Below are 13,536 nucleotides of genomic sequence, written 5' to 3'. Positions count from 1 at the left end.
GAGTTGGCAGTGCTGGGTTAACGGTTGGGCTCCATGATCTTAAAGGTCTTTTCCAACCTGAATAATTCTATGATAGCAAATCTTTCAATAAACATACAGCATAATCAAGAATGTATCCACAGCTACGCAAACCACACTAAAACAACTGAAATAAAATACTGCTGGAAACACATTTAAATATAGACTGACTCAAAAGCATGTGAAGAGCAGTTCTGCTGGGGCGAACTGTCTCTCAGTAATATGAAATGCCACAGGGAACATGTCAGAACAGTTTGCTGTAACAAATAAACATAGACACACACACCCCCAGCCTACTGAACTTTTTTGGTAATTACCGGCACATTCTTATGTGCAGTCTAGGTATTCCCAAAGCTTTCTGAACAGTAATGAAACTTCAGAGCACATTACATTAAAATAAGTATCAAAATAATGATCTTAAATTTATGTCACACCTTCACAGGAGCTCAGTTCATAGCACTTTTGCTTGTGTGGCATCTGACCAGATTGTCAAACCCCATTCTTACAGGGTGCTGCAGGGTACTATAACTTAAGTGATTCATGCATGCAGCTGTTGGAACTGCTTGTTGGGTTGTGAAAAAGCTGATGGTGCCAAGTGCTGATCTAAGAGAACTCAGATCTCCATCAGCCGTCTTGGCTCTGAGTAGTTACTGAACAACAGATGGTAGCATGAGTTAAGCAAACTCAGAATAATATTCTCAGTTAAAAGCCTCACAAGAACTGAAATTCTCGAGAAAACACAGAGAACAAGTGTTGAGGTTTGAACTAGTTTTCACGTCCAAGTGATGTATGCCACTAAACTTTAAAGGACAGTCTCACTTCTGACAGTGTTCCTGAAGCACTCCATTATGAAAGTTTTCATTTAACTGGGGCAGAAGAGACTACGTGTGAAATTAATATTACAGACATTTCAGATACAGCTCAAAGCCAGAACTCTTGCCTATTAAGCTACACTTTTTTTTTTTTTGCCTATTAAGCTACAATTTACTTACTGTAAAACACAACCAAAGAGAACACCTGGCACTAAGGAAAAGGTGAAAGAACCCCAAATCACATCATTTTGCAGTAGATTACAAGCACCTGCAGCAATGAAGGGACAGCATCAGGAGCTTCGACAGTCTCTTCAGCAGAGCAAAGACAGCAAGGGCTTCCGTAAATGGAAAACTTGCTAGTGGTAGGGGGAACAGAAGCACACAAGCTTTTGCTGTATCCATACCAGTAGCATCAGCACAGAACGGACAAAGTCAGAACAAGATGTAAGAAAAAAGGTTATGGCAATGAGCCTAAACAAGTACGTGGATATATGAAAGCACATGGAGTAAACAGAGTGGAAGACTTGTGGCAGCAAACAGGGAAAATCCCTCTAACTTGGTTTACGGTACCTTCTAGCTCTTGGTCTCACCAAGACAGTACACTCCAGTACTGGACAGGTGAGGAACAAAGGATATTTTCAGGACTTACAGATGGTTGTGTTCAACAGCACTGACACGCTCTCGTGAATGAAGCAGTTTTCTACAGAACTTCTTTACTCCATGTGATGGCTGAGTAAGAAAGCTCTTGCATTCACTTGAAAATCTGATCCACCTAAATATACAGGTGTTGTAAGATTAGCTAATTAGCAACACGTGATTACAGCCAACTGAGACCAAGTTCTCTCATTTTCAGAGAAGTACACATCGTACCTTCAAACAAGGTATGAAGGAAGTCTTCGAGCTGGCTTTCTTTTAACATTTTTATGAGCAGACTGAAAATTTGCACACTGACTAAGTATTGTCAGCCTTACATTTTACTATACTTTAATTCCTTATACGGTTCATCTAAACTGACTACAGTCCAGGGTTTCTGAGCTTGTTTTTACTGGGTGTAAAAATACTTTAAAATCTAGTTTGGGGCAGTAAATAATCTTGCAACCATGGAAAGAGAAATCAGAACAATCAGATTACCCATTTAGCAAAGTATTACTCAGTGCAAGAAAGCGTGGGAGAATCAAGCTTCTAAAATGAAACTCGCTGGGACTGAGATACATACATAGATGTGCATTATATTTTTGTAAGCTACTTGGTTGAAATTTTAATTATTTAGGCTCGGGAATCTATATTCTGCAAAATGCTGCAGTCTACAGCACAGCCCACCAAAACCATTAAGGATGTGAGTAAGTTTCATCATAGCAGTAGTTCTAGCAGTGTAAACAGGATGTAAGAGTGGACATACTGGGACCACATACCCTTTTACCAGTCCCTCATTTCTGAGAGCTAGCAGCTGTCACTGCTTCGGAGAACAGAAGAATGCAGCAGGTCCAAGACTGCTGAATTCAACGGTACTGTAAATTCCCCAGTATATTCAAAAGCACCACACATGAATACGCAGCCTTGCAATCCCAAGAAAAATCAGAAAATCCTTGTGCTTTTGATAGACTGAAGGCCACAGACATGCCCAGTCTGTGAACTGGAAGTCGCCAGGCCGCCTGCCCCTCCACATTCTCTGCACCACAGGGTCTTCAGGACAACTAAGGCCTCTGCATGCAAGATACCCCCCTCTGGACCATGCACGGGGGAACCGCGCTGCCTCTGCTCTTGTTAACGCAACCCAACAACCTTCGCCATGGCAAGGACACGCTGACTCAGGTGCAACCCCCTGCAGGACACCCAGGTCCTTTCCTGCAAAGCCGTTGCCCGCTCAGTCAGCACCCAGCCCGGGCTATGGGTGGCATGAGTGTCCCCAGGGCAGGGCCCCGCGCTTGCCCTCCCCAGCCCCAGGAGGCCCCTGCCAGCCCTCCCCCGTGCCTGGCTGAGGCTCCTGTGCTGCCACCCTTCAGGCACGAACCACTGCCCTCAACACAGCCTCACCCGGGGACTGGCCAAGCGTCTGCTCTGTCCCACTGTCCAGGTCATTGGCAAAGCCATCCCATAGCATCGGTTCCAGTAACAACCCTCCAGCAAGGCTAGTGGTAACCTGCTGCTAGTTGAGTTTGTCCTGTCTGTCACAAGCCTTTGCAGCTGACGGTCCAGCCAAGCCTCTACCCACCTCGTCCCCCCTGGATACAGCTACAGCAGCACCTGCAGGGGCTGTGTGGAAAGCATCGCTGACACCAAGGTGAATGACATCCATTCTCCTCTGGTGCTGCTTGTCTCATCAGAAAAGGCTGTTAGCTTGGTCAGACCTAATTTGCCCTTGATAAATCTGTGTTGACTGTTGCCAATTGTTTTCTTGCCCTTCGTGGGCCTGGGTGTAGTGCAGGATACAGCTTTTGTGAGGATTCACACCGTAATCTTCCTGTGGACTGGGGTCAGACTGACCAGCCCATAATTCCTCAAATTGTTCTCATCTAAGAATGGCGTAACCCTCACCTTTCCTCAGTCAATCAGGACCATCTCCCAGTTGTCACTGCCATTCGGTGATGGACAACAGCCTTCTAGTGATGTTAGCCTGCTCGCTCAGCACCCTCCAGTACCTTTCACAGTCCAGCTTTACAGTCCTACCCTTGGCACAGCAATCACCTTACTCTTTCGCATCTTTATGAGAAGAAACATATGTGCAGTATGTTAATTTAATGCAACAAAACATAGAATGTGGGTGTTTGGTGTATTTTGGGGGAGGGTTTTGGGTTTGGGTTTTTTTTTTGTTGTTGGGGTCTAGGTTTTTTTTAAGAAAAAATGTGATATAACTTACATATTGTCTGACATAAACACCCTTGTTTACAATACTGATACATTAAAATTCAAAGAAAAAAAGAATATAATCAATTCATGTTTATGCACGATTTACATTTTGCTTTTGTCTTTCTACACACCAAAGTGACCCATAACTCTAGGCTATGTTTTATGAAAGTAGAAAGTGCTTTGATTAAAAAAATTGTTTTGGAAACATTTTTTTTGGACCTACAGATTATGAGGGGGATATTTAAAAAACAAACCAACCTCTCCCCGCCCCCCCCACAACTAGTAATCCAATTGTAACATACCAATCAAGCTGTGAGGACTTGGAAGAAAAAAAAAAAAAACCACACCAAAACCTGAGAACTTGGGTCACAATCGACACAAAACTAACATAGCGATGCCACCCTGTGGCTACAACATGAAACTCCTGCTGACAAGGGAGGACGAAAAGTAGTTTTTATCTTGTTTTCCATCAACTGTATTTGTCAGGGAAAGAAGAAATGGAAAAACAGATGTATCTTACAGGGTTAAGTGACAACAGAACAAATGAGAAGGGGATCATGATTTCAACTATTACACAATGTAAGAAAATACATTTAAATAAATCCCAAGGTTTAAAGTAAATCCTACGACCACAAAATGTTTAAGCAATAATCTCTGCACGAGATGATTAATACAACAGCTATCACTAGGTTTAATGGAAATCACAGCCACTAGATCTAAAAACTTGTAATAAAATTGTAAGCTGTAATAATTTGATTCCAGCTAAGGCTTTCCCTAAAGGAAAAAACAAAATAACCAAAGCCCAGAATACACAACACTAGCAAATGTCATTAAAACTTCTATTACAATGGTTCAATGGTACAAAAGTAGTTCAAAATGCAGGTATGTTTTTTTCAGTATCTTTTGAAATCAAGTACCTCTACAAAAGAAAAAAATAGAAGAGTTCCATGCATGCAACTGTAATAATCATTAAAATATTATAAAATATACAGTGTCTGATCACTTTTGCTCTATTGTAATTTTATTAATGTAAAATAGAAAAATTTAGAATAATTTTCTTCTGATTTGCTATCCACAAGCAGCGTTGGTCTTTGAATTACACAGCTCCTATTTATTTTTTACCGAAGCATTAACATTTTCTGAAGCCTCTTAGCTACTTTAATACGTTAACCGATTTGCTTCAATATGAACAGAGCACAACGTTCAAAGCTTTGCTACCTCCCCCTGGAAAATTCAGTAATAAAAACCCCTGAAGAGAGCGAAGGAAACAGCACAAGGAAACTCGACATCGGGGTGCCCGTGGCCTTCCTTGGCTTTATCTGTCCTTAAGCAAAAGCCCGCTGGCAGGAAGGTGCTCTCTTGGCAAAGCCTCCCACCGACCCTCTCATTTCACATTTGCAAAGCTGTGACACTCCATGTTAAGCTACAGTTTGGCCCTACAACCTTTGTGCTGCTGTAGCAGTTTTGTTCTGCCTGTTGGTAGCGTGCTTGTGTGGGGTGCGGAGATCTGCCCCCCTCCACCCCTGCCTGGACAACACCACACGTTACTACAATCGCTTGGGATCTAAGCTTGGCCTGACAATCCATGGTAAACCACTGCAGAGGACAAGCCTGACATAAACAGAATAAACTATGGACATATACCACCAGTCTATACTAACTGGAGCTTCCCCAAGCACTGAGGACATCACACCTAGGTAGTCTGCACCAGCTAATGGTTGCATCACCTGCCGTGGTGAAAAAATAGCGTAACTAACCAAAAACTACAAAGGAGCAATATATCTAGGTTTGCACGCGTAGAGCGTAGATGGGAGTTTACTATCAATTCAATTTCACTAGGATTCAATTTTTTAATCCAGCCTGACCTTGTCAAAACATAAAACCATCATGCAACTATTGGTAGGGTCCTGCACGGTGAGAGGTATGCATTACCTGCATCGTGCCAGCATTTGCTGTTGTCTAACCAATTCACCAAGAAGCTAGTTGTGTGTTTTCAAAAGAATCAGACCTAACAGACCTAGGGGCAAAGATACTGTCTCCACTTCTACTTCTTGGTTGCACCTCACCTCTCCAGAAAAGATTCAGAAGACTTAAACCATTTGTAGATCGCTGCCACTTTGTAGTATATCTCACAGGTGATGGCACCAAATACAGCACAGAAGCAACACGTGTCTTACCCATATTCATAAAGAGGAGAAGGACATCACCTTTCACTTACACCTAAATAACTTGGGGTTTGTGCCTAATCTAGTCATCAGCTGCCCAGAAAGAATAATTAAATAAAAAGAAAGTCTATGTTTTGGCTACAAGTCAGGGTCCAAATGAGTAGGACACTAAAACCAGGGGAAGTGGCTCAGGTGCTGGCTCTATTAAACCAAAGATGTACCAATCACACAATGGCATAGTTAGATTTCTGTCCTGAGCTAAGGATTTGTTTAAATTTTACTTTTTTTTTTTCGGTTGTCTGGATCACCTGCGGAATGGCTCACTTTTCTCTTGGAAAGCAAACAGGCTTCTGACCTGATGTGCAAAACGTATAGGAATTACTCACCGTGCATACAGGACTAAGGTTGTTTGTGTCACCCCCCCAGTCTGATCTACCCACCAAAAATACAACACTGCTAAGCAGGATGCACGTAACGGATAAATGCTACCGAAGGAGGTAAGAACAAATACACTTGAGTTTTTTACTGAAGTTCTTCATACTATTCTGTGGGTTTGTTCTAATGCAGATTGTAGATACTGGAGACTGAAATCTTTTAACACCCAGACTGGCCTTAAAGGAGTATCTGGTACCTTTGAAACCATATATTTCTACTATCTGCTCACACATTAGGATTAAAAGAAATCGTTTTATCCTGATCAGGTATCCGTTGACTTCCTTTTAAACTGTGCTCTTTGAGACTTACTTTACCAGTAACGATATACAGATCTCAAAAGTTTCCCATCCACCTGTAAAATCATTGCTGTAAGGTATTTTCACCCTGGTTGTCCCCTCAGAGGACACTTTGTACTGAATAGGAGGCAAAGAACATATGACAATAACAAAGCACAGTATAAAAAGCAACTTAGAGAAGTGATTTCTGGTTGTAGGGCCAAACTTTGTAGCTTAACATGGAGTGTCACAGCTTTGCAAATGTGAAATGAGAGGGTCGGTGGGAGGCTTTGCCAAGAGAGCACCTTCCTGCCAGCGGGCTTTTGCTTAAGGACAGATAAAGCCAAGGAAGGCCACGGGCACCCCAATGTCGAGTTTCCTTGTGCTGTTTCCTTCGCTCTCTTCAGGGGTTTTCATTACTAAATTTCTCAAATTTAGAGAAGCAATTTAGAAGCAAGCGAGCTGGTAACCACTAAAAAACATTTCTCACAGGTGTGAAGCACCACCCCTATCCAAGAGTTGAGAGTTCTGTGCCCTCCCACCCTGCTCCTCCCAGCCTCTGACCTTTCTCTTCCAGCCCTTCTTTTTTTCTTCTCCCAGCTCTTCACTCCACATCGGGTATCTGTCCTAACGAACAACTGTCTTTCAAGAGGCTGGCTAGAGGATAAGTAAGAACTTTGAGCCATGAAATCTACATCATTATTTACAGGACAGCTTTCTATGAAATACAGCAGTGACTAAATGAGCCAAAAAAACATATCTATTAACTACTTTGAAACATAAATCATTTGTAAACAACATGTCTCATCTCTCTAGGAGCCTAGAAGCAAAACTGTATTTTCAGTCTCTCACTCTCAGAAGAGAATGAGAAAAAGCAGACACACACTTAAGGTTTCAGTTTGAAAAATATGCTTGACTGAAAAAAACATTTTTGTTCACTGCCTGAAGCTTCAGATGAAACAAAGCCAAGATTTAAAATTCTTTCCTAAAACTACCATTTAAATGCAGTAACCCACAGACTCTTCCCATTCATAAAACTCAGCTTGGCGTTTTAAGATGATTACCATAAGAACATTTTTATCTGCCCTACGATACCTGACAGCTGGGCACTGTACCAGAGATCTGCCATCATCCTGGCTTAACCTATTAGTTCTGAAAAGACAGTTAATACTTGCACTACTAGCTCACCTGACTCGGGGGTTTTTTTGTTTGTTTTGGGAGTAGGCACAAGATACGTTTTACACTTGCTTAACATCAAGACTGGAGAACGAACTAGTACACTCTCCCATCTTAACTGGCTACAAAGCATGCAGAACAGGGGAACAACCGAGCCTGCAGCCAGACTAGCCTAGCACGCAGGTGGCTGACACAGTAAAGCGCCCCCCCAGCACTCTGAAGGACACACATTTTTAAAAGTCTCCACATAATTATCCAAAGTATTACACTGGAGCTCGAAAGCAGGTCACCTTACACCTCATCGTGGCCGCTACATCCAAAGCCACGCGCTGTGCGGCTGTGAAGTACAGCCCTTCAGCAACAGCTATCACCTTTGTTAAAGCATTGCTAGTGTTCTGGTTGGTTAGTTGCAGTATTCTGAAATGTAAAAATACCCACTATGCTTCTCGACTTGCATGCAAGGGCCTTTCAATTTCTTCAAATGGAAGTGGCTAGGGTGGAGGGAAAGAGGTAAAAAAAAAGTTACTCCATGCAAAACATACTAATCACAGTTGAGAAGACTGGGAAGCATAAGTGGCAGACTTTGCTTTGTGAATTCAGGGGAAATAATTTGGGAAACAGCATTAGCTGCAAGTGCCCCAAGATTCCCCCCTCTCCCACCAAATCTGTTCCTTTTTTTTCCTACAGTCTAAAATCAGCCACTTACATCATCATTTTCCTGAGGTAAAGACCACTGTAGCTATGCATATCTGGTTTGCAAGATTAAAAGTCTGGTGCTTTTTTTTTTTAAACATAGCAAAAACAGTAGAAGGAAATTACTTTGAGGAGCCTTCCAGTAGTACTTCATGATAGCCTTACTCTTGCAGCACAAACAATAATAGTAAGCAAACCGGTCTCTGCAGTGATATGAAAGGAAAATGAGGAATGAGCTCATTTATGGAGATGTACACTTGAGCACTGACCATTCTTCAGACCACTTCATGTGCTATTTTTGAGTGGGTGCTCAGGACAATATGAAGTTTACAGTGTAGATGATCAAGTTATATATATGAGCTGCCTTCCAAGAAAGACACTGCAAGGAGGGTACAAGAAAATTGTCTTTGATACTTAACTACTGAGAAAAGCTTTCTTGCTCCAAGCTGGTGTACCGTTCTTTTATCAAAGTTGCCATGGAAAGAACAATTAAAACCATTCAAGCTGTCAGTAATCATGAGATGTTTGTGACAGTTTAAAAAAATCTAACCAGAAATCAGCAAATCCAAAATGTTGCGTGTCCAGAATAGATTTACACTCACCTGAAAGCACACAAGGAACAACTAATTTATATAACACAGAAAAGTGTGTCCTAACATGAACAAGTGGAAAGACACTGGATGAGTATTTTGAATTTTTTACTACATAAGGAACACCAGGTAAGAGCATAAAGTGGCCCTTTCCAGATACGCATATATCACAACTAGGGAAAAGGAGAAAGTTGACTCAAAATAATATAAAAATCTTCAAAATATAAATGTTTATTTAGCTACAATATTAAAAAGTACAATATAAAGATATAAAACACAGAGCTTCCATATTAATTCATGTGCTAGAAGAATTAATTGACCAGCCGTAAGGAGGAGACTTCATGAAATTTACAGACATCTTAGCCATAAAGGCTATTTCATCAACTTTCAGACTTGAAATATTGAACAACCATTGCAGAGAACTTGCTCTCCCACATCACCATAACTGGGGGAAGGGGGGGGGGGAATAGGGAAGAGAGAAAGAAAAGCAAATCATAAGAAATAGTCAGTGCATCTGCTGTTTCTGGAACATAACAAAGAATGCCACCCTATTCCATTATCAACTGTAACCATGGGATTCCCACACAGCACACTCAACGTATTTTTGTGGGCATAGAACCGTTAACAATGATTACAAAAACATAAGATTACTGCTTGGGAGCGCATTCATTCATCACTAGCCAGCTTACAATATAGCTGGCAGGAAAGCAAAAGGAATTTTTGCCTCCTAGAACATTTACATGGGAAGCTAAGCTAGACATGCACTAAGATTGATTGGACTGCTTCACGTGGCATTATATTTTCTGCGTTTCAGACCATTTTACGGCTGCTAAAGCACCACGGGAAGAGTTCAAGTCTTTTACACGGATGAGCGAGTTATCTGCTGGGTCTTCGTATGCTACAGACAATTTTCAGGGCACATACAGTTAAAGTAAGTTCAAACATTGAAAAGGCACTTACTCAACGGTGGAGCACGAGGAGCAGGTGAGGGTGTTGCAGCAGCTGCAGAGCCTGCTGCAGCTGGGGCAGACGAAGCGGTCGCACTGCGTGCACGCCTCCTTCACGTCGGCAGCTCGCACACAGGACGAACAGGCTCGGGATGCTCCCACGGGCGGGACTGCTCGGAAAAGAAGCCGTTAAGGGGCGCGGTACCGCGCGGCGAACGGGAGCGGCGCGGGGCGCGGGCTGGGCGCGCAGCTCCGGGGGCGGCGGGGCCGCGGCCGTGACGGTGTCGGTGGCTCCTGTGCTGCGGGTCAGGCCCACGGAGAGTCCCCAGCGGCCACGCACGGCGGTTCTGCGGCGACCGGTGGAGCTCAGACCTACCGCTTCCTTCAAACACGGCGAGAGGAACCAGGGAGGGACGGAGGGACCCCCCCGGGCGGGACCCACCCCCCCAGCCCACACACAGAGACACCCACCACCTCCACCCCCCCGGCGCACCAGGGGCCCGGCCCGCGCTGCCCGGCCCACACAGCAGCCGCCCGCCCCCGCGGGGCCACTCACCCTTGGCGGCGGCCGAGCGCCTCAGCAGCCGCCCGTCGGGGCCGATGAGGAGCTGCCCGCTCCAGCGGCGCCCCGCGCTGCCGCCCTGGGCCTCCTCAGCCGGCTCCGGCGAGCGGGTGACCGGGCCGCCGGCGGCGGGGCCCTCCATGTACGCCTGGGCGCCCCTGAAGAGCAGCCGCCGGGTCCTCTCTGCGGGCGGGAGAGGCGAGTTAGGGGCGGGCGGCCCCCCACCACCACCGCCGCCGGGCCCGGGGGCGGCCCGCAGGCGGGGCCGGGGCCCGGGCCCGGTGCGGCAGCGGCCCCGCCGCCCCCCCGCGCCCCGCCGCCCCCCCGCGCCCCGCCTCACCGCAGACCTCCCGCCGCAGCTCCTCGCCGCGCACGCCCCGGCTCAGCTCGCGCGGCCCCACGCGTGTTTTCCGCTGCAGCGGGGCCCCCTCCCCGAAGGGGCAGGAGCGCTTCGGCATGGCGGGCCCGGCGCCGCCTCCCACGGGGCCGCCCGCCGCGTCACCGCCGCGCCTGGCCAATGGCAGGGCGGCACGGGGGCGCGCGGGGGGGTGGGCGGGGCGAGCAGCCCGAGGCGCTCCGAGGCCGCTCGGTTGTTCCCGCCGGGGTACACGCGGGGCGGGACGGCGCAACGCGGCCCCGGAGCCCGGGCATGCCCATCAACCCGCTTTCCCCGCCCCGGCTTCCTTCCCGCAGCCGCTGCGGCTCCGTTCGCGGTCGGGCTCCCCCCGCGCTTCCTAGAACTTACCGTAGTGAAAACCCCTAAAACTGCTGCGGGCAGAGGTCAGGAGCAGTTAGCAGGGTAAGAAGGACGTTAGCGGCGAAACAGGGCGGGGGGCGGGAGCTCGGCACGGCGCCTCCAGAAGGGGCAGTTGGTGCCGATGCAGATGAGCTCCACAAGGATGTAAATCAGGAGCCTTCTGGCTCCTGTGGCAGGAGGAGATCAGCGACCTCCTACCCAAGCGGCCCCCACCCCGAGGAGGGTGGATCCCACCCGGGGATCGTGCTGATGGAGGTTAAAACCAGCCCAGCGGGCACGTGTTAGCTTGGCAGGGTGAGCGTGGGCAGTAAGGAATGGTTAGAGTGGGCAGCATGGAAGGGCTCACCTTTAGCCAGCTGATGGTTTAAGATAACAGAAACTAAACCACAAAGGCCGCTCATGTATGCAGAGATAAACGGGAACTTCAGCTAACTGCCCAGGAAGGTGAAAAGTACATCTGGAAGAGGCACCGGAGGGAGGAGATTCTGAACGTTCGCAAACCTTATGTATATGGGTGACTTCGTTTAGTAAGCGCCCGGCTGCTTGTTGAATCAGGGGAGCGACCCCCCTTGCACCCAGCGCCGCCATAACCGCACCTGCCTGTAACCCTCCTCCAGCTGTGGGGGTCAATTCCGCACGTCAAACTGAAACCACCTGCCAAAGCTTTAGGTGTCTAAATGCTGTAGGATCGACAGAACTGTGCAAAAGTGCAAGAATTCACTTTGGTTTTTTGTAAAAAAAACAGCCAGCAAGGAGGCTGCAGAGCTGCTGCCACAGGCCAGGCCAGGGCAGGTGCCCAGCGAGGCCTCAGGGCTGACGCTCGGTTCCAGGTAAACCACAGAGCTCCCCCAGGCTTCCCACTTCATCCTGTGGCAGGGAATTACTGCAATTAATTTGCTATTTATAGCTAAGCTGTCTATACCAGCCTATGTACCATTCCATGTATTAAAAGCACCATGTTCAATCCAAGTAGCAGTCCAGTTACTATGTATATTTTGAAAATACTTTGTTTTTCTCAGGGCAAACATCTTCAAAGCGTTGGTGTTGCCAGTACTACGTTTTGCAGCATTTAAGAAGGTTATCACTCGCAAACAGCTGCATTTCTTCCAGGGAGGTGTCTGAATTCAGACCTTCACCTGTATGTACACTAGGATTCTGGACAAAATCACAACCAAGTATAGGAGCGATTTTTTTCATCAATGAACACCAAAACCCACATTCCCACTAGCTACTGAACTGCTACTAGTTTGCAGGTACAACACACTGATTTCATACAGATTAATATGATTTTTTGTTTTGTTTTGTTTTTGTTTTTGTTTTTTGTTTTTTTTCTGTACAGCTGATCAGCCCAACCTCGTGGTCTGCAGAGTGGAAGCTATGGTTGTAATGCACAGTAAGTCACAGAAATCCCTTCTGAGCTCTAACCTCCAAAGCCCGACTCCTGCCATGCCTTCTCTAGCCACAGAGATTCCTACTTTGGCTTTTTCTGCATGTACTTACAAATGAATGCTTAAAGAGGTTCGGCAATTTTCCACTGCACATTGAAAACTCTCGGTCTTCTTTTTCTCTCTAAGGCAATTTCTTTGTAAATATTCATTAGATAGACACTCCAATGTCCCTGAAGCTCTTTGGGGATTATGGGTGAATCACAATGTAATCCCACTCAGATGGAGCCCTGTCAGGACAGAGGGAAGCAGATCACTCATTTCCTTGGCATGGGATCAGTGTGGATGCAACTTGAATGTCTGAGAACTTGACGAAATAGAAAGAAGCTAAAAGTGTTGCTTTACTTTTGAAGGAGTGTTCTGAAATGCTGATCTCAGAATGTTAAATTGTATTGGATTTACATGGCAAGGTTTTGGTAGCTGGGGGCTACAGCGGTGGCTTCTGTGAGAAGATGCCAGAAGCTTCCCCCACATCCAATGAAGCCAATGCCAGCCGGCTCCAAGGTGGACCTGCCACCCACCAAGGCCAAGTTTAACAGCAACCGTGGTAGTGCCTCTGGGATAGCTTATTAAGGAAAAAAAAACCCAAAACTGCACCGGCGAGAGGAGTGAATGTGAGAGCAACCACTCTGCAGACACCCTGGTTAGTAAAGAAGGACGGGGAGAAGGTGCTCCAGGCACCAGAGCAGATTCCCCTGCAGCCCATGGTGAAGCCCATGGTGAGGCAGGCTGTGCCCCTGCAGCCCAGGCAGGTTCATGGTGGAGCAGATACCCACCTGCAGCCCAGGCAGGTTCGTGGTGGAGCAGATACCCA

General features: G+C 46.5%; 1 protein-coding gene across 1 annotated transcript; it reads right to left on the bottom strand.

The window, feature by feature from the left end:
• Positions 1 to 9,226: 9,226 nt before the first annotated feature.
• On the bottom strand, positions 9,227 to 11,020 carry SIVA1 (SIVA1 apoptosis inducing factor). Its single transcript, XM_055717073.1, has 4 exons — positions 10,861 to 11,020; positions 10,515 to 10,703; positions 9,972 to 10,128; positions 9,227 to 9,456 (listed from the first exon to the last, which is right to left on the bottom strand). Exons 1-4 carry the CDS (start codon positions 10,976 to 10,978, stop codon positions 9,399 to 9,401), a joined length of 522 nt encoding a protein of 173 aa, XP_055573048.1. The 5' UTR covers positions 10,979 to 11,020; the 3' UTR covers positions 9,227 to 9,398.
• Between the last annotated feature and the right edge of the window lie 2,516 nt (positions 11,021 to 13,536).

The sequence above is a fragment of the Falco cherrug genome, chromosome 7 (assembly GCF_023634085.1).
Source record: "Falco cherrug isolate bFalChe1 chromosome 7, bFalChe1.pri, whole genome shotgun sequence".
Classification (NCBI taxonomy): Eukaryota; Metazoa; Chordata; class Aves; order Falconiformes; family Falconidae; genus Falco; species Falco cherrug.
Note: the sequence above shows the minus strand (reverse complement) of the source record. Positions and strands in the feature narration are given on the sequence as shown.

Bases quoted from the DNA above. Each gene is read 5' to 3' on its own strand.
- SIVA1 (XM_055717073.1), bottom strand. From the start codon at position 10,978: ATGCCGAAGCGCTCCTGCCCCTTCGGGGAGGGGGCCCCGCTGCAGCGG. The intron at 10,129-10,514 runs GTGAGTGGCCCC...TTTTCCGAGCAG, and splicing joins GCGCTCGGCCGCCGCCAAGG to TCCCGCCCGTGGGAGCATCC. The intron at 9,457-9,971 runs GTAAGTGCCTTT...CCCTTCCCCCAG, and splicing joins TCCTCGTGCTCCACCGTTGA to TTATGGTGATGTGGGAGAGC.